The following is a 21,799-nucleotide window of genomic DNA, read 5'->3' on the forward strand; positions in this document are numbered from 1 at the left end:
GAGCAACTACTAAAAATGTAAGTAAAAGAGGGCCAGGGGTGGGAGGTGGGAGGCCGGCGGGCGCAGGGAAGGTTGCTGGTGCGCATGGGGCCCAGCCGGTGCCTTACCTCCCTTGGGCTGGGCCAGCTGGTGACCCAGCCGGTAGTCGGCCTGCTCCGTCTCTGCCGCTTGCCAGTTACGCCTCGGCCGGCTCAGGGGGCAGCACCATGCATGTGCGGTGCTCCCGGGCAGGGAAAGTCCTTGACTTACAACCAGTTGGGTAGTCCTCGACTTACGACCGGTTGGGTAGTCCTCGACTTACGACCAGTTGGGGGTCACAGCATTAAAAAGGTTGAGAACCACTGTTCTACTGGGAGCTCACTAGTCCTTTCACAATTTCAAGATTCTCTACCTAAATAGCAGGCTCTCTGTAGGTATCATTAAAACAAACTACTAGCAAGCAGCTGGCCTATAGACTTATTTGGCTTCCTGAGAGCTTGTTGGCTAGCTAGTTCACAGTTTCTCTTCGCTCCTAAGTATAAAGAGGGGAGGGATGTAGGAAAAATTCACTTGGACGTAGCATAGCATTTTCTTGTAAGTTCATTTCTCCCCTGTCTACCCATAACAAATATATAGCAATTCCTGTATTCAACTCTGAAAATTAGGGAAATGCTACTATTTGCAGTTCTCACTTTTTGGAGACATGACATCTCCATGCATGCCCATTTTAAGCCACTATCATTTTATTTTAAACTAAAGAATTTAGATGTTACTTATTCTGTATGTTGTCTGTATGCTTCCTGTGCATCATCCCTAATTTACTTCTACTCTGCATGTTGCCCAGAACATTTTGATTATGAATTTTTGATGTGCAGAAAGTCTCCTGCTCTCATAACAAATGTGATCCAGTGAGCTCCAATTTTTTACTGTCTTTTCTGTGGTTTAATGCCTTTCAAATATGTATGGAATATGGGGTTTGAGGACTGATCATATCATATCAGTTGTGGTGGAATGTAGTTTTATTCCCAGGAAGGAGGGGCTGTATTCCAGACAGCGAAGAGGCAGCAAAGTTGAGATAGTTTGGCTGGAAAAAAGAGAATTAAGAGGTTCCTCTCTAACAATTCCCAGAGTATAACTATAGTTGTGCAAATAGTTGTGCAAATAGTTGCACAAATAGTTGCTTTAGCTTGGCAAGATTCTTTTCTACAGATAAGGAACAATAAAAGAAACTCCTCAGAAGTAATTCCTGATGTCTTGCTTGGCTCTTGGGGCCGGGCTGATCAACTTTCTATGTGAGTAAATGAAGAAATATCTTAGTTTTATTGGACATTATTATTTGTTCAAAATTGCAATCTTCACCATATAGCAGAGACTTTTTTCAGGAAAAATTCTACAAAGACAAGTAAAATGAAATCTGTGTGGCAGTGTATTTTTATCTGGCACGTCATCACTGCTTGTTTAAGCAACGTTCAAGCCATTTTAGATGAAGTCAAATTGCCATTGATTAAACCTAATCCAGGAAATAGACGCCTTAGCTTCCAAGTTTAGATGAGTCAAGGATGCTTCTCAGAAAAAAATTATGATTGCTTCGCTTTCATACTCACATTGTTTATAAATGGTTGAATAGAAATGGATGTCAGAATGGAAAAGCTCCTGCTTGAGAATAAATATACCCACCCAATTATGACCTGAGCCATCTTCTTGTGACATCATAATGTTGCTTGTACTGATGGGGCTCATTTTTCACTTTTGACTACAATCTTTGCGTGTGTGCAGTATAGTATTGAGCATACAGGAGCATCATGGGTAAGGCTACAATTGGACAAGCAAGGTAAGGAAATAGGGCAAGGGATTCCAAAAGCTGCCTGCTGGAAGGATTAAAAAGGGATTCATAGCAATGAAAATAAATTAATAAAGCAGAAGAGTTTTTTTATATATATAAAATGTGTTTCTATCAGAATCATCAAGGGCTGAATAAGAGGCATCCCCTTGCCAAAAATATTCATTTAATCCTATCTCAGTGTGGTTTTTTATTCCTGAAAATGGCTTGCCTTTGTACTGTAGAATTCTCTGTAACTCAAGTTTTTTCCCCAAGAGGCTATTTGATTATTTGCATTAAACGACGAGAGAGAGAGAGAGAGAGAGAGAGAGAGAGAGAGAGAGAGAGAGAGAGAGAGAGAGAGAGAGAGAGAGAGAATGTGCACTAGCCTCTGCCCTGTTCAACGTTTTGTTTTTATTGTTCCTTGCTCCCTCAGCAATTATTGAATTCAAATTTCTGCTCTGTCAGTGATTTGATTTGACCTTGGAAAACCCTGCAGTTGCCTTTTGAGACATGTTCGGTGGCTATGGCATGAACAGATTGATTTGATTCTTTCTCACTGGATTGGGGAAAAAAAGACAGTTTAATGAATATTTATAATTGTTTTACTTCTAAACATAGAGATATAACCCAACAACCTCCAGACCACAAGAACTGTAGTTTCATTCATCACAAGTAAAAGGTCAACTTCCCACAATGAACACAGTAATGTGTAAACACAGAGAAATGTGGGCTGGGGAATGTAGACCAGGGGAGCAAATTTACTGCTATAATTTTCCGCAGAGAGAGAAAAAAGGGGAGGAGAACATAGATAGAGTGCAGAAGGAGTGGAAAGGAATAAGCATTAAAATTGCCTGCCCTTTCTGATAATACATGCCTCTTCCAAAATTAAACACAAATGAAAACAAAGTCAAAACAGATGCTTAAGTAAGTGTATTTAATTTCTCTTAGAGAATATATACTGCTCAAAAAAATAAAGGGAACAAAAATGTATAGGGTCCTATACGTTTGTGTTCCCTTTATTTTTGTGAGCAGTATGTGTGTGTGTGTGTGTGTGTGTGTGTGCGCGCATACAGTCTTTTAACTACATGAGGGAAACAATTGGATCTGAATCAGTATGGGGAGGATTTTTTTTCTTTTTAAACACATTTTATTGGTTTTTTATTTCTTAGAACAAAGTGCTCGAGACACACTGTGATGCTGAGACAATCAAACATCCAACAATAAAGCCGTATATGAATAACTCAAATCAATGCATTAAATATTCCCTCTCTATTTCCCTCAAATAGCATAATATATTTAAAATAATCAATTTCTAAATTAAATTTCTATAAATTCTAAACCTGTTTTTAAGCTTTATAAATTTACACTTACCATAGTCAAATTTAACCTTAAATAAACACATTATCACTTCAGGTATCCTTTCCAGATATATTCTAGTTCTGATCTCTTAAATCCTTAATTTTATCACAAATCTTGTTTATTTCTTCTTCCACTACACACTACGTATCCTGATTAAAATAAAATATTAGTCTACCCTATACATATATAATCCATCCATCAATCAATCTCTTTAACCTAGCATGATGATATTTTGAAGTCTGAAAGAGATCTTGGAACTTAAGAGAGAAATCTGACATGACTGTTAACTACCTGGTTATGTTTCAGTTCCCAAAACTGAATCTTTCCAATATTGAGAATCTCTGAATATTTTAGAACCCTTGTGACAAAAGGTTAATTTAGCTTAACTATTAAACAGAATTAAATTAATTACCTCCCATTGTGACAGAATGTGTCTTTTTCTTTTATGCAAAACAAACCAGAGTACAAGAAGAACACGGCAGCTCTTTCTACGTTGCAATAGGCTGTTCTGATAATTCAGAAGTATTTCATTCCAGAACTCTTTGAAATAATCAATATAGCCTGTTTTGAACATGAAAAAAGATGATCTGAACTCAAAACTAGAGCATTTCAAATTTAAACTATTGGGACATACACACAAACATCAACACTGATTCAAGGATTAGTTTTGCATGAGGCTAAACCTTAGTGAACCACCATGTGACTGGCACTGGGTATTTTAATTCAGATATACAGTCTTTCTGTTTAAAATGTACCTTTTACAGGAATTATTTTAGCTGTCAGAGTTTACATTTTTTTTAATTAAAAGGAGGGGAAATTACAGCTAGTTTTCTTGGTCCAAATATCAGTGCTTGAAGCTTAGGTGTTTTAAATTAAAATAAAAGGTGGGGGGAGGGAAGCACAGTAAGTTTCCTTAGTCCACCTATTAATGCTATTGCTATTGACAATTAATTCATTGAGGATAAATCTAATGATCTTAATTGTTTAATCTGCAGCCAGACATTCCTTGGCTTCATTGTATCTGTTTCCCCTTGTAGGTACATGTGACAGTAGTGCAGCTATGAGTGGAATTTTAAAGAGGAAGTTTGAAGAAGTTGACGGCTCTTCACCCTGTTCCTCTGTGCGGGAATCAGATGATGACATCTCTAGCAGCGAAAGCGCTGAGAGTGGGGATAGTGTCAACCCTTCCACTTCAAATCATTTTACCCGTAAGTACTACAGTTACTTTGCAAGAGGCCTTTCCTCATTATAGACAATGAAAGTCCGTGCCTACGATTTCCTCTGTATTCACCAAATTTTCTACTCAATGGAAATAGAGTGTGAGTACCAGAGCTGGCGTCTCACCACTGGAGCAGTTGGGAGGTGTCCTCTGTGTGCTTCCCATCATATGAGCAGCTGGTTTGGAACCAAATGTATGAACTGGGTTTTAGATTGGAATTTTTAGATTGCAAGAGAGAGCCGTACATGTGAAGAAGTGAATTCATCAGATCATCAAGGAAGTATGATCTCTAATATCCATCACATTTGTGACAGGCAAACCTGAGCAACAGGGTTGTTTTATAATATTTAGACTGATGCATGTACCGTGTTTCCCCAAAAATAAGACCCAACCGGAAAATAAGCCCTAGCGTGATTTTTCAGGACCCCTGTAATATAAGCCCCATTCCAAAAATAAGCCCCAGTTAAGATTGTCAGCCAGATGACCGCATTTAGTATCGTATTTCCCCCAAAATAAAATCTAACCGAAAAATTAGCCTACTGCGTCTTTTGGAACAAAAATTAATATAAGACACGGTCTTATTTTCGGGAAAACACGATATTTGGAATTTTGAAACGATGTAATAGGTGCTCTTTAAATGTTTGCCATGGTGGATATAGTCAACCTCAAAACACCCATTCCCAGAAGGGAAACTGATAAGAGTGTTCCACAGAATTCATCTAACATCCTAGCATGTTTCCAAGACTTCAGCTGACTTTGCCTTTTTTCTGGGCAACTGGGCGCACCTTCAAATAAGATACAAGCCTCCATGCCTCCAACCATTTTTAGTTACGAAAAATGCTTCTAGGATCTGTGTGGCGCCAAAAGACATTGTTGGATATACAGTTTAGGTATTGAGGCTGTTGCTTTCATTTGCAACATGTTTACTTCCAATTTATTAAAAAAATAACTTGGTCAAGGATTCTGGCAGACACTAAGGAAGATGATGGCAGGCACATTGATGCCCACCGACGTCAAAACTGGTGAAACGAGGTCTAGAATATAAAGCACCCTCCAAGGGTGGTTTTTGTCAAGTTGTGTCAAAGCTTGCCTTTCAGATGATTGTTCAGCTGTTTCATTTGTCATTCAGTTGTCTGGTTCACAGAAAGCATGATCTGCAAAGAATATTGTGGGGTGCTCTTCTTAAAGGGTTATGTACGCTTTAATGTTAATCTCATGGACATTATTAGTTTAAGTCATTTGTATTTTAGGTTGTTCTGTCTCACTAGCTGATATGAATATTCTGTATAGAAAAACAGGGGCAGAATTCATGGAATTTTAAATAACTAAATAGGGTTAATAGAAGACCTTGGACCCAGATGCAGCAACCTAGCAATAATTTATCTATATTAGTTATGGTAAAGTGTTTAATTTGCTTATTCACTATTTTCATCAGTGTTTATAATTTAAATAATAACTTTAATAAGCCAGACCTATATTATTGTATAACAGTTTAATGGGAAGAGTGAGGGTGAAAGGTCTGTCCTTCTATAGCCTTTGCATTATAAATTGTAAGTAATCAAATGCTAAGCACAAAGTTTGTACAAATGAACTCGGCTCTGTAAAATCAAAGAAAGCCAACTTAGTCCAATCATCTGAATCCTATTCATGTGATCTCACCTCTGTAAATCATGTTTATGGTTTCTGTTTATGAGACTAATCAAATAATTAAAGATTGATTGAACCGGATACACTTAAGTATGAAAGTATTGAAGAACAAATATCAGTTCTGGTGGCTTCCTGGCAAGAAAAAAAAAAGATAAAATATTCTAGTGTGTGAATATAAATGAGAAAAGGATGAGAGGGAGACAATGGTAGAGCAGCTGTTTTGTGTGGAATTTCCTCTTACTTCCTGGCGAGGCAGGAATAGAGCCCTTCTGAAATTCTAGAGAGACACTACCAGTAGGGTAGAGTCTTTCTGGTCTTCCAAATAGTGTTACAATTTACATTCCATTGTCCTCTGCCATCTAATATGTTGAGTAAGGTGCTTAGGTTTGAGATACAGTGTGACTACCCCTTGCCTAAGCAGTACTGAAGAAGAGGAACCCATGGTCTGATTTGTTATATGATTGTATCCTCTGTTCTTTTTATTGGGGATAGAAAAGGAATGGCAAGAGAATAACCATCCACGTAAAGGTAGGGATAAGTGGGATATTTTTGGTAAGAAGCTGTACAGTGAAATATACTGGCAAAAACCACTGGGAAATAAGGAAGAACACAATGCGCTGCGATATACAAGGAGGAACAGAATTTATAAACATATTTAGCTATGTTCAACTATAGATTATAACATCAGTTGAACTGGGGCTGCAGGTGAGTTGTTGAGCTGAGTTGAGTTGAGCTGCAGATGAATCCTTAACTTGGCAACTACAATAGATAGCACTATTTGTAAGTTGCCACGTAAGGTTCCATTGAGATTTGTATTGAAATTACGGTATATTATAAATGGTGCCATCCCTGGTGTACATTGACAGTTGCTTGTTATCTTGCCAACTTTCCTCCTTGGGTCAGGAATAGTTCTCTCATTACCATGGTGATAAATTATGGCTGTAAAATGTTGTATCCCAGTAGCATGAAGGCCAGCTTTAAAGTGATTAATTTAATTGGCTGAAAAGTCTGTTTTATATTTTACAGTTACATGCATTGAATCTAATTGTTTTGACTCATACATAAATCGGTATTTCTCTGCCTTTCTTTCTCCCACAACACATGCAGCCAGACCTTTTTAAAAAACAAACCTTATACAATGTTCTTTCCCCCTTCCTCATGCCACAAGCATCTCATTAAGAGACCACTGTGGTAGAGTTACTAAGTTAGTTCCTAACTAATCAGGTCTAGCTGTTCATTAACCAGAAAAAAAAGACATTTTCCAAGTGGAAGTCATTTCTCTATTCTAGACTCTGCCTCATTTTCAGAGGTTAACCAATAAAGTTCCTTTTAGTCCATGCATATCTCAGTTATAGTTTACATCTCATTATAGATGTTTTTTCTTTATTATTATTGTTTTTGTCTGTCTAACAAGTAAATAAATAAGGTCGCTGATGCCCTTCAGAAGTAAAGTCCTTCATAAGTAAACCCCACTGAGTGTGACAGTTATGTGAACGTATAATTTCAGCTCTAAAAGATACGTCAGAAAGGAAGAAAGCCAAATACAGACATTTCTGCATGCTGTTATATGTAGCTAACTGTGACTGCTTTTCTAAATCTTTGTAAATATCACATGGATTTGCGAACAGCAAAAATACCGTATTTTCCGGCGTATAAGACGACTTTCTAAACCCTGAAAATCTTCTCAAAAGTCGGGGGTCATCTTATACGCCGGGTAACTGTTCTCTGAATTTAAAACCAATCTGCCCCCTAGTGGCCAGCCCTATTTTTTTTACAGAAATAAGCACTAACACAGTGTTTCTCAACCTTGACAATTTTAAGGCATGTGGACTTCAACTCCCAGAATTCCACAGCCAGCAGGACAAAACATTCAAAAATCCCATTTAAATTTTTAAATTTTTCTTTATAAATGTAAACCCAGCAAACACACTGTTTACCAACTATTAAGTGATTTATGTTTTTAAAAATCAATAAAATATATGGGGAAAAAAATACCAGCTGAGTTCAGGAAGCATTAGGGAAGCAGTGGTGGGCAACACTCGCTTTCTAGCAGCAAAGGAATGGAGCTCCTATTGTGCTCATCTATGAACAGAAATTCAATTGTACCGTATTTTCCAGCGTATAAGACGACTTTTTAAATCCTGGAAATCTTCTCAAAAGTTGGGGGTCGTCTTATATGCCCAGTCGTCTTATACACTGGAATATATATATGGTAGCTATTGATGGACATTGTGACACAGCAAATTTTTCCAGTCTGATCCCCTCTAGTAAGTGTTGAACTGTGAATGTTGTGATTCACATGGAATAAATGAAATGCTTTGTCCAAATTAATGTTGTCTCAAAAGCCACTTTACAATTTCTCAATTTTCTTCTCTGATAAAAGGAACCTTTTTTTCCTATCTTTGTTCTCCAGACAATTGAGAATTTCTTCTAATTTCTCTTGGTGATATTTTCAACATTATTGTTGAAGATGGTGGACATTGTGCCATTGGAATCTTGCTATTTTGTGACTCTGAAGCTTCCTTGACTGTCCAAACTTCTAACTCTGGGAGAAAAAAAATAAATCCAAACCAGGAGAGAATATCTTCCATTGATACTGACTTAAAATATGAGAATTTAAGAAGACAGCAGACCACTAACTATAGTCGAGGGGGAATTGGGTGCAAATAAAGAAATGTACATGTTGGTGTTAGCATACTAATGCTATGACATATGTACTTGGGTCAGGTATCTGGATGCAAGCACAGGTAGTCCTTGACTTACAACCACAATTAAGCCCAAAATGTATGTTGTTAAGTGGGACATTTATTAAGTGAGTTTTACCTCATTTTGTGACTTTTCTTGCCAGTGTTGTTAAGTGAATCGCTGCCGTTGTTAAGTTAGTAACCTGGTAGTTAAGTGAATTTGGCTTCCCCATTGACTTTTTTTGTCATAAAAAGTGATCACGTGACTCTAGGACACTGCCACTGTCATAAATATGAATCAGTTGCCAATCATTTGAATTTTGATCACTTGATCATGGGGATGCTGCAAAGCTCATAACTATGAAAAACAATCATTTTCCAGTGCTGTTGTAACTTGAAACGGTCAATAAACAAACTGTTTTATGTCAAGGACCACCGGTACTTAACTGCAGTATGTATGTGATATAGTACTGTATGTATTTTACCAGTTGAGAGTAACATATGTGTAAAATGTATCGCAGATTGCACTGCTTCTCTAGATTTTGTGTTTCTACTCATGCAACATGCTCTCATGAAGGCTTAAGCTAGGGAAAATACAGGTAATCCTTGACTTAAGACCACAAGGGAGCCCAACATTTCTGTCGCTAAATTCTTAAGTGAATTTTGCCTCCTTTCACAACCTTTCTTGTCACAGTTGTTAAGTGAAACCCCACAGTTGTTAAGTTAGTCGCAGGGCGGTTAAGTGAATCTGGCTTCCCCATTGACTCTCCTTGTCAGAAGTGGTCACTTTAAAAAAAAGTGGTAACATGAGCCCGGAACACTGTAACCGTCATAAATATGAGTCCGTTGCCAAGCATCTGAAATTTGATTACGTGACCATAGGGGTGCTGCAATGGTATATAAGTCATTTTTTTCTGTGCTTTATAACTTCAAATGGCCACTAAAGAAACTGTTGTAAGTTGAGAACTACCTGCTCCTCCTCCTTGAAAATAATGCCATATAAACTTGAGGCCAGAGATCTTTCTCACAGCAAGGTATAGTTACATAAAGGTGTGTGATGAACCCTTTTCGTCTGTCCACGGTTCTTACACAACTCTGCATCCATGCACGGGGACTCAGAGGGAACAAGAAGTGCTGGGCAGTGATATGTGCATCCAAATGGCATGACATGTTTGATGCGGCTTACATGCTTATATCAGAGAGAGAGAGAGACAGAGACAGAGACAGATAGAGAGACAGAGAGAAAGAGAGACAGATAGAGAGACAGAGAGAGAGAGAGACAGATAGAGAGACAGAGAGAGAGAGAGAGACGACAGACAGACAGAAGGGTGGGGAAAGGTGAAGTTTTATTGTTTCTTTCTCTTTCACTGGGGACAAACCAGAGGGAGAGAGGGTAGTTTGGGGAGTTTTAATTCCTTTCCCTCGTTGGAGTATGTTAGACAGAGGGAGAGTTAGGGAAGAGTTTGACATAAGTCTTTTAATGGGAGGTAGGGTTTTTTTTCTTTATAGGATCAGCTGTGGGAGATAAAAAGAGATTACATGGAGTGAGGTCAGAGAAGGGCGAAAGAGTGGACAAGGGAGACTGCTAGTGCCAGAGATTGTTTGCCATCGTTCCAGGGAAGTTGTTGTCATCAAAGACGGATTAATATTGTCCTGGGGACGTTGTTGCCACCAGAGACTGGCTGCCATTGTTTTAGGCAAGTTGCTGTCACCAGAGACTAACTGCCATCGTTCTGGGCAAGTTGTTGCTACCAGAGACTGGCTACCATTGCTTTAGGCAAGTTGCTGTCACCAGAGACTGACCGCCATTGTTCTAGGCAAGTTGCCACCTCCAGAGGCTGATTAACATCATTCTGGGCAAGTTGATGTCATTAAAGATTGACTACCATCTTCCCTGTAAGTTCTTATTGCCTGAGATCAACCACCATCATCCCATGTGAGTCACCGCAGAGAGATAGTGACCATCACTGCCCCATGTGCATGACTGCTGATTATGACTGAATACTACAATGTTACAAGCCCTGTTAGGCAGAGGCGCCAACGTGAGAGACCTCTTTGGGCTGGTGGCCCCTTGGAGGGGAAGTCGGGAGGGCCCGGACTTAAGCGGTCCCTATGGGGGTGGAGCTACGGAAGGGAGGGAGGGAAAGAACTTGGGCAATTAGGAGGCAAAATGACTACGTTAACCTCTGAATTTCACTGATTTTAAGTTTTAAATTTTCCTTCCAAATCTGATCCCTCCCAAAAAGGCTCTGTCGATTCTTTGATATCATAACACCACCAACTACATACCATGTTTCCCTGAAAATAAGACCGTATCTTATGTTACTTTTTGCTTCAAAAGACGCATTAGGTCTTATTTTCCAGTTAGGGTTTATATTTGGGGAAATACAGTACTAAATGCATCCGTCTGGCTGATGATCTTAACTGGGGCTTATTTTTGGGGTGGGGCTTATATTATAAGCATCCTGAAAAATCATGCTAGGGCTTAATTTCCGGTTAGGTCTTATTTTCAGGAAACATGGTATCCTGTAACCCTGAGATTGAACTAATTGAAATGTAACCCATTGCTACAAGTTACAAACTACTGCTCTCTGATTTACTCTGGATTTTATATGCGCAGGAATTTCTACTGTAAATTATTTATGACTAAAAGTAGCTTCTTCACCAGCCTAGGTGGATGAAGTGCATTTGCTGCCATATTTACCATCTGAGCATCTAGAACAGTGTTTCTCAACCTTGACAATTTTAAGGCATGTGGACTTCAACTCCCAGAATTCCTTGCTGGCTGTGGAATTCTGGGAGTTGAAGTCCACATGCCTTAAAATTGTCAAGGTTGAGAAACACTGATCTAGAATAAGATTTTGGTGGAATGGCAGTCTATCATGTTCGTTCAAGAGGAAACTAAATCATATTGAGATATCCCCAAACACTGAATTGCCAACTAATAAAAAGTGTCCTTTCTCTGAATGAAATTTGCCTCAAACCTCTTAGGGATTTCAGGCATCAGTTTGGGATTTATTTATTTCTTTATTTGATTTTAAGGCTGCCCATTTGTTGTCGCAGAGAAAAAGAGCTGGCTGTCATCAGAATTCTGATGCCTCTGTAGTTCAGCATTCTGAATGGCAGCTAATAATTTCATGCAGATATATAATAAGATAAGGGACAAACGCCTTCCTGTTTGAATGGATTTCCCTACACCATCAGCTGGAATCTGTCAACTAAGCAAGAATGTCACTGTTGTAAAAATTGGTCTTATATCCCTTGTCTGGATAGACAAACCTGCAGAATCCTGTAATCAGTGGTATTAGATGCCATTCAGAGAGTTGGACAGCCTTCTCCCCTTCTCTGCTTCTCCTTGATTTGCATTGCTTATTTACATAAGACCAGTACAATACGAATCCTATTTAAATCCAGTGTTGTTTATGAATCTTGCATGTTAACTGAGTCCAAAATGCACTTAATCTTAAGAAATGACCCTCTCTAGTACATGATATGAACACATTTATGGTAAGGGAATATGAAATTGATTGAGACCACAGATTATAAAGCTCACCACGGAGGAAATAATGTCTATACCAGTGGTTCTCAACCTATGGGTCGCGACCCCATTTGGGGTCGATCGACCATTTTACGGGGGTTGCGAAACAATGCGATCCGCCATCCCCCCCGGGGCCGCCGCCGCGCATGGGGGCGCCGCCATGCATGCGCACCGCACATGCGCGGCGCGGCCATGTGACGGGGTCACCGTCACACGAAGATTGAGAATCACTGGTCTATACAGAATTAAAATCAATCCAGCTAGGATTATTTTTGAGAATAAGCCTCTACGATGCCAGTACAGTTTTGAATAAAATATTAATCCTTGGGCATCCTCAGAAGCATAGATAAAGGCTACAATTGTGAAACAACTAGAATTAATTATGAGTATGGAGGCTACCACATCAGGGCTACAAAAATTAGGAGGATCTGGGTGGCAACAAATACTTTGGTCATATGCACCCTTTTTTTTCTTAATCCAATCTGTTTTGTCCTGCTCTCCTGCAAATATTTTGGGATTATGACGCTAAAACAGCGGTTCTCAACCTGTGGGTCGCGACCCCATTTGGGGTCGAACGACATTTTACGGGGGTCGCCAAACAATGCGATCTGCCATTTTGTTCCCTCAGGGGGCAGCGCCACGCATGTGCGCTGTGCATGGGGGCAGCGCTGCGCATGGGGCGGCGCTGCGCGTGTGCGCCGCGCATGTGCGGCGCGTCCTTATGACCGGGGTCGCCGTATAAAAAGGTTGAGAACCACTGTTCTAAAAATTCTTTGCTAATCTGTTGACTGGGAATTCTGAGAATTTATTATTTATTTGTGCACATGTTTAACATTTTGCTTCATTCTGAGTGGCTTGCAGATTACAAAGCTGTATAGATTAAAGTATGAAAAATTAATAACATAAACAACAACAGATAGATTCTGTTCCCAAATGCCTCTCCAGAGAACCATGTTTTTACAACATTTTGCAAATACAACATGGGATGTTCCAAATATATAAGTGTTTGCTGAAGTGGGTGTGGGGGGGGAGGTCATAATTGAGAACACTCAGTCACAAGATCCCTGTATGTGACCTTCATACAGATTTGGGACTCTTGTGGTGTCTAGTGGATGGGCGCATTCCCTATTAGTGTCTCTGGATGGGCATATTCAACTTGGAGAAAGACATCTTAGAGATATATCTAAGTCGTAAAGCATGCAGGTAGTCTTCAACTAACAAACATTTGTTTACTGACCATTTGAGATTACAATAGCATTGAAAAACGTGACTTACAACCAGTCCTCACATTTATCACATGATCACATCCCTGTGTGATCATGTGATCAAAATTCAGTTGCACGTATTTATATGGCAGTTGCAGCATCCTGGGGTCATTGCCATTTGAAACCTTCCCAGCTGGCTTCTGACTATCAAAGTCAATGGAGGAAGCTGGAATCACTTAATGGCCACAAGATTCACTTAACAACCACAGGGATTTTCTTAAAAACAGTGGCAAAAAGGTCATAAACATTCATTTAACAACCGCCTTGCTTAGTAATGGAAATTCTGATCCCAATTGTAGTCATGAGTGTATATTTCCTGTATAAGGGCTTTAAGCATAACCAGCATCTTGAATTGCACTGGAAGCTGACTGACAGCCAATGCAGCATCTGCATTAATAGTGTTATATAGACAGTTATAAGTACTCTGTAATAATTAAAAGTTAAGCCGGATGATGTATTCAAAAGATCTTCAAGGACTGGCCCATGTAGAGTTATAATAGTCTATCCAAGGGTGATAAGAGCATGTGTGACTGAAAGCAAAGCTTCCTGTTCCAGAACTGGCACACACGAAATAATGATGGAAAGCCCTTTATGGTGCAACTCTTCTGGACTGTACCAAGTTGAGGAAGTCTTGATTAAACTGTGTCATATACCTCCTATCCCAGGATCCTGGGAGTCCCTTTCATGAAATTGAGTCAAAAGAATTAATATTCATGGAATACAGGAACATATCTTTGCAAAAAGATAATGCTGCAATCAAGAGAATTTAAAATCCATTTAGATTTGAGTCTGCAGATATCAGCATAAAAGGTCTGCTGTCCACACACAGTTCAGTAATGTTGCCCTTTGTTATGCAAGCATAAAAACACACATTCAGCTCCTTGTGATTTTGAATTAGTGGTCTTGAGGGGGCCGGTTCCCCTTCCTGAGCTCTTACAGACTTCCCATCAATCATAGTTGTCTAATTGTATTAAAACATCTCTCACATAAAAAGAGCAAAACCATATTTGGAATAAGACTGAAGTCCAGGTCTGAATTTGATAGAAGTGTGCCATTGTTGGACTTGATATATACATATATGCATAAGGGTTTAAACTTTAAAGTTTAAACCCTTATGCATCTTTGAGTTAAGTTACACGAAAGACAAGATTCAATCAGTCTGGCCCTTAAGCTCTTTAATGGATCTATTTCCTCCTTGCTTGCCTTGTAGGGCAGGCAAATTAATGAGTGGAATAAAGGGGAAATTCTTTTAAGTAGCCTGAGAACACTTTCTTCGTGGAAGTTACCAAGTTTGTTTATTCGTTTATTTATCATTAGATATTTATCCCACCTTTATCACTTTATAAATAACTCAAGGCAATAAACATAGCTAATATTCCTTCCTCTTCCTATTTTTTCCCACAACAACAATCTTATGAGGTTGGGTGGGTTGAGAGAGACTAGTCAAAAGTCACCTCAGTCAAACTCACCTCCCAGGATTGTTGGGGAAAATACGAATCCGTGAGGAAAGCTTTCAAAATCTCTCCTTTTCCCAATGACCATGGTTTGAATTGTATTTTATGAGAGGGCAACTTTTTCCGACTTGAACTGAATGAAATGTCCATTTTGCACAGTTTTGTTCTTGTTCTTGGTCTTTTATTAATTTTATTGTCCCAAAGGTGGACTTCCTTGGTTTTCTTTGAAGATGTTTTGCTCATCCATGGATGAGAGGCGAAATGTCTTCAAGGAAAAGCAAAGAAAGTCCAGTCACCTACAGAAAAAGCAGCCATGACCTGGATGACTGAGAATCTCCCTAGATATTTTTTTTATGCTTTGTTTTTATTATTTTATTTGTGAATTACCTTCTTATGAGTTTGCACTTTGTGCATTAAAACAACCTAAATTATTTTAAATAGATATAAATTACAAAATACAGGTAGTCTTCGGCTTGCAACCGTTCATTTAGTGACTGTATGAAGTTAGAACAGCTCAGAAAAAAATGACTTATGACTGTTTTTCACACTTCAGATCTTCATATCTCTCTGTTCTTGTAAACATTCTTCTACCACATTCATAATTTGCTTTATGGTTGGTTATTTTTCTTTAGATTTGCCACTTCCCTCATTTTCAGAATTTCATCGAGCCATCTAAACACAATTTTCTTGGTTTTTCTCTTCACATTACAATGTATTATAGTTAGTACTCAACGTAACAACCATTTGTTCAATGACTGTCCCAAGTTACAATGACACTGAAAAAAAATGACTATTTTTCACACTTACGACCGGGGCAGCATCCCCATGGTCACTTTGCTTTGAATGGTCATTGAAGACCAATAGCACTTAGACCAGGGGTCTTCAAACTTGGCCCTTTCATGACTTGTGGACTTCAATTCCCAGAATTCCTCAGCCAGTGTGCCTGTCTGAGGAATTCTGGGAGTTGAAGTCCACAACGTGGCTCATGTTTATCACAGTTATAGTGTCCCAGGGTCATGTGATCCCCTTTTGCGACCTTCTGACAAGCAAAGGCAATGGGAAAGCCGGATTCATTTAACAACCTTATTACTAACTTAACAACTGCAGCGATTAACAGCTGTGGCAAGAAAGATCGTAAAATGGGGCAAAACTCACCTAACAATTGTCTCACTTAGCAACAGAAATTTTCGGCTCAGTTGTGGTTGTAAGTTGAGGAGTACCTGTATTCTACGTTTTCAGTCTTCTTAGCCTCAAGATTATGTTTCTTCTTAAATTGTTTTTGTGAGGGCAAATAAATGAGCTACAGTACATCGCCCTGAGGTTGAAAACCGGCCCTACTGTGTCGGGGAGCCATACCGTTTATATTTGTTATAATGTGCTTTTGACATAAAGTAAAATAGCTGGAATTGTGGAGGGAAGTGTTCACATTTTGGATCTCAGCCAGACAAACCTCAGTTTATTTATGCGTAGAAGCTCAAAAGGATTGACAGTCATTCACACTAAGATTTGCGCGAATGAGGCAATCCAGGCTTTCCCTTCCTACCACAGGTTTATTTTTAACTAGCCACACACACACACACCACATTTATTGCACCCTCCTTCCCACCCACTTTCCAGCATCCTCTCCTGACTCTGGAATTCCTTGGGCTATTTTTGAAACTCTTGATAGAATTTACCTGCTAATGGTGTATAAAGAACTTCTTTACCTAAGAGTTGCTGAAAGTCTGGCTGATTCCTGAAATGTCAAATACAACACAAGAACTACCCCTTGTGATCTTCTGAAAAGCCGTTAAGTTGGGTTTTTTCCCCAGTAAGCCTAGGGATCCCCTGTTAATGGGAAGCCCGGTGGCAGGCTGTATTATATAGGTAATCTTTGGCTTACAACAGTTCAAAGTTACAATGACACTGAAAAAAGTGATTTATGACCATTTTTCACACTTATGACCATTGCAGCATCCCCCCATGGTCACAATCAAAATTCAGGAGCTTGGCAACTGATTCATACTTACGACGGTTGCATTGTCCGGTGGTCATGCGATCCCCTTCTGCAACCCTCTGACAAGCAAAGTCAGTGGGGAAGCCAGATTTACTTAACAACCGTGTCACTAATTTAACAGTTGCAGTGATTCGCTTAACAACTCTGGCAAGAAAGGTTGTAAAATGGAGCAAAATTCACTTAACAAATGTCTTGCTTAGCAACAGATGTTTTGGGCTCAATTAAGGTTGTAAATCAAGGACTGCCTGCATGAGATTTATTTATTTTGTGGCATTTTTCAAACTTGGGAATCATGAAATTGGCTATCATATAACAGGTACAGCCCTCTCTAAGCAGTTTACAGAGTCAGCATATTGCCCCCCCCCCCAGCAATCTGGGTCCTCATTTTACCAACTTCGGAAGGATGGAAGGCTGAGTCAACCTTGAGCCGGTAAGACTCGAACTGCCAAACTGTGGGCAGCTGGGAGTCAGCAGAAGTAGCCTGCAGTGCTGCACTCTAACCTCTGCACCACCATATAAATTTGATGACTAAATAAATAACACAGTTGGATGCAGTGGACCTGCTAAAACTGCCAGGTGCTGAAACTAATCATGCATGAACCCACAAAGAAGTATTGATGGGAGACCACTGGGAGATCTCGATGAGTTCAAAATTAACATATCACGCATAAAACATATCTAGCCAGTCTCTGAGAACATGGATCGGCAATATTTTTTGAGGAGGCAAACTCTATTTTGCACTCACTCGTAGCCATTCCCTCATAAATAAATAAAAAAACTGCTAAAACAGAATCTATAAGAAAGGATAAATCTTTCATCATGTTTATACATTTGGTGCAATCTCAAAAAAATAGTCACACATCTTGCAAAATTTGTAATTTGGGGGCATTCTTAAAGTTTTTTTTTTCTTTTTGTTTAAAAAATTGAAAGCCGGTGGGCAGAGATCATCATCATATGCAGAGGCACTTCATTTTCAATGAATGAGATAGAAGTGTAGTTTCACACTTGTAAAGGGCACTTTTCATTAGCTTGCCCCCCCAAAAAAAGGAGAGGTCTAGATTTTTTTCTTGATGCAAAGCTAGGTTGTTGGCTCATCTGTGACAAATATAAAGTATGCAGTGACTTGGGAAGGAAATTTCATGAAGATCTTCATCTCTATTTTCTCCCTATATTTTTTTACCATAAACATTAACTGACCTCCATTTGCAGTCTCCATTTTCAGACTGACTCCTACATGCAATCTCTGGCTCCTTAGCTTAATGAATTGTTTCAGGGAAATTGAAAGCTGGCACATCTTTGGGTGTGTGTGTGTCTTTTTTGGCAAGTGTGCTCAGTGATGGATTTGGGTTCCATTGTCCAACTTTGCCAAGACAGAGAATGCTTCTTTTCAGTATTGTGCTTTTATGACCAAGTTTGCAAAGAGTGTTTGCAAAACAGGACAGAACTTCTGGGATTTTGATAGCTGTGTGAAAGAAGTTACAGCTGATGTTGCTTCCATGACAGGGAATATCTGTTACATTTCTTGCTGAGGCACAAATGTTAATGCTGCAGGAGTTGCATTCTCATTTGCATCTGGCTACTTGAAATTGGGACATTATTGTGATCCAACGTGTGCTATATGTCACTACGTGATTGTGTGAATCCTCTCCTTCCACCAAAGTTTTGTAATTTGCAAGAATTTCAAGCTGTGAATGTGTTTTAATACAGGGTTCCCCAACGCCTGGTCTGTGGACCAGCACCAATCAGTGGCATGACAGAAATCGGCCCACGCAAACAAGCAAAGCGCCATCCGCAGGATGCAGGCAGCATGCGAAACCATGTCCCCTCCTGTCCACGGAAAAACCTCTCTCCACGGAACCGGTCCCTGGTGCCCAAAACAGCGGTCCCTAGGGGCCACTGTTTTAGTACATACAAAGCCTTTATATTATAAAAGTCAGGGCTTGCAAAAAAAAAATAATGTTTTTTCATACTCTCATATTTCAAAGCAATGCAGATTGACATTGTATATACACAGAAGTGCACCTTTTCCCCATGACTGACCTTGCTGAATTGGGGTGAAAATGCCACACAGTGTTCAAGGTTACAGTTCAGAGCAGAAACATTGCAACAATAGTTATAAAATAATATAGAACTTCTGTGACATTGGACTGAATTATTTATGAAGCTAATAGAACGTGCTATTTGGAGATATAAATGAAGCCTATATATTGAAAACAAAAATCTATTTTCTGGAGTAGGAAAAGATTGTATTGTAAGAATTGTATGGCTTAGGAAAGTATTTTAGTTCACAAAAGACCAGAGCTTTAGCTTCAGTTAGATTAAAAAGTAATATGAGAGCTCCTTTTTCTTCACTGCTTTTCCTGTAGCAGGAAAAGATTATATTACATTAGAACGATGTCTCGGGAAAGTGTTTTGGGTTTCTTTAGAAAATTTCAGAGCTTTAGGTGCATTGAAAGTCTAAAAGTAATAGGGCAATCTCTCCTTTTTGATATTAATTTCTAGAGAATTTTCTAGATACTGTCAGCATCTTTCTTTGATCGATTTTACTGATCAAATCACTTGAAACTACTTCATCGTAGAGTCTAAACTAAGAGTAGATTCCAGGAAAAAAGTTTGCTTGGTTTTGATAGCTTAATTTCAACCTGATTAGCATGAATCTGTGGTCAAATGGATTGAAGAAGAAAAACGAATTTGTTATTTTTTCTGATTTGTAAAAAAAAACATGTTACAGATTTGTGTGCATGGTTTTGTCTCAGTCTTGATCCCTGGTGTTGCCTGGACTAGTCCCTGTAGTTTCCTTGGCATAGTTTTTAGAAGTGGTTTTCCACTGCCCTTCTTCCTTCCTTAGCTTGAGAAAGAATAACTGGGTGATGATCACCCAGCTGTGTTTTATGCTTAAGGTAGGACAAGAACGCACACTTTCCTGATTTCAAGCTTGGTACACCTAAGAGGTACACTACTGGATCTAAGAAATAGATTAATCAGCTGGGTAGTGGAAATTATGAATGCTTCTTGAAGAATGAAACCTTCACTAGAGCACAATTTGAAAAGTAATGTTGATGCATTGTTTTCTCTCATTTTTTTTAAAAAATAGAATTGGTTTCATTCTGGTTATGAAACTGTTCCTCCATTGACAATAAAGATCTAATAAGCATCTGAAACCTACCATAAGTTTAAAAGTCTTGTAGCATTCCTGATTGATGGAAGAACAGACTGCAAACCTAAAGGACTTAATTTCCTGAAGCTGTTTTAACTAGCTTCGTGCTTCTGGCTATGGTTATTAAAATATATAGCTTCATACTATAAAGGCTGCTAGCGTGTTTTACGATCCTTTTAGTTCCTCCCTCTTCACTATTACATTTTTCTCATCATACCTGTGCAACTGTCATGCCTGAATTACATAAATATGATTTATCATCTTACACCCCCAATGTTGTTTTGCCACCCCACCCCCCTGTGCATCAGGCAGAAGAGTCAAGCAGCTTTTGCAACAGCAGTTCATGTTTTTCATTATAGGCTAAATGCTGCTTATGTTTCTATGTAGATTTCTATAAGAGGCATAGCTAGGCAGTGGTATAAACAAATAAACTTTAAATGGAGATTTTTAAAAAGTAGGGGGCACTGTTTCAAAATTTATGCACATTACTTAGACTGCTTGTTAATTTCTTAAAGAAAGGAAGGACCACCCATTTGTAAGAGAAGTTTGGAAATATTGTAACCCTAACTGATTCATTTATTTCTGATATAACAATTGCACTGAATCTTCTCTTTGCAGTCTAATGAGAATGCCAAACTGTGATGCAGTAGAAAATCTAACAAGATGATTTAGTCATTCTCATATAAGATCTCGAAAGATCCAGAGATTAAATCGACAAAAACTTACAAGATTAAAGAAGTTCTGAGATTTTTGGATGAGGAGGAGGATATTAATGATTTATGCAGCCCTATCTTGAAAACGTTGCCAAATCAACAACATTATTCTTATTTCACAAATAAGCATAAAAGAGCTGGATTTGATGGTAAACATAAAAAAGTTGTTTATCCATGCCTCTGTTATAGTAACTTTATATGAAACATTGATCATGTGAAAATTTTATTAAGACCTGAGGCAACTGTGACACATTTGGTCATTCTTTTAGAAATATTTGCTTACCTAAATCAGAGTTTTTCTCAACCTTGACAATTTTAAGGCATGTGGACTTCAACTCCCAGAATTCCACAGCCAGCATTGCTGGCTGTGGAATTCTGGGAGTTGAAGTCCATATGCCTTAAAATTGTCAAGGTTGAGAAACACTGACCTAAATGGAGAAGCAGAATGACCCCGAGCAGACGAAAGAATCAAGGAGAGCAGGAACAGAGTTCCAACTTCCTGCAAGCTTCCCCCTTAATAAGGCTTGTGGGAAGGTGGCAGAGACGTTGGAAATCACTCCTCTTCCCTCAGCTGGACTGCAAAACTGTCTGCCATTTTTTTCTGAGGGGAGGGGGGGGACAAAAGGAGCTGCGGACCGAGAGGAAAACTACACCTCACCCCTCACCCCCCTCCTGACATGTCTCCATTTCACTTGATTCATTTGGTTAAGTCTGAGTATGTAAGAATACAGCAACTATTTCACCACTGTTTTAATCCGCTAACCCAGTGTTTCTCAACCTTGACAATTTTAAGGCATGTGGACTTCAACTCCCAGAATTCCACAGCCAGCATTGCTGGCTGTGGAATTCTGGGAGTTGAAGTCCACATGCCTTAAAATTGTCAAGGTTGAGAAACACTGCGCTAACCTAACCCGCTAATTGACGGACACTATCAGTAATGGTAGGTGGGAAAGATCTTGGAGAATG

General features: G+C 39.1%; 1 protein-coding gene across 3 annotated transcripts in view; it reads left to right on the plus strand.

Annotated features, from left to right (window-relative positions):
* The first annotated feature begins 267 nt into the window (after positions 1-267).
* CSRNP3 (cysteine and serine rich nuclear protein 3) overlaps positions 268-21,799 on the plus strand; it is a 32,936-nt gene continuing 11,404 nt past the window's right edge. For 2 of the 3 annotated variants that reach the window (XR_005555340.1, XR_005555341.1), the window contains exon 1: positions 4,038-4,368. Coding sequence is in view for 1 of the 3 variants with exons in the window: in XM_039332218.1 (XP_039188152.1) it covers positions 4,221-4,368 (148 nt within the window). In the remaining 2 variants the exon portion in view is untranslated. Of the gene's footprint in view, positions 1,811-4,037; positions 4,369-21,799 lie in introns of those variants that run through there. The other variant, XM_039332218.1, reaches the window with a different exon arrangement.

This window comes from Crotalus tigris, unplaced genomic scaffold (genome assembly GCF_016545835.1).
Source record: "Crotalus tigris isolate CLP2741 ecotype Arizona unplaced genomic scaffold, ASM1654583v1 scf7180000024454.734221, whole genome shotgun sequence".
Lineage (NCBI taxonomy): Eukaryota > Metazoa > Chordata > Lepidosauria > Squamata > Viperidae > Crotalus > Crotalus tigris.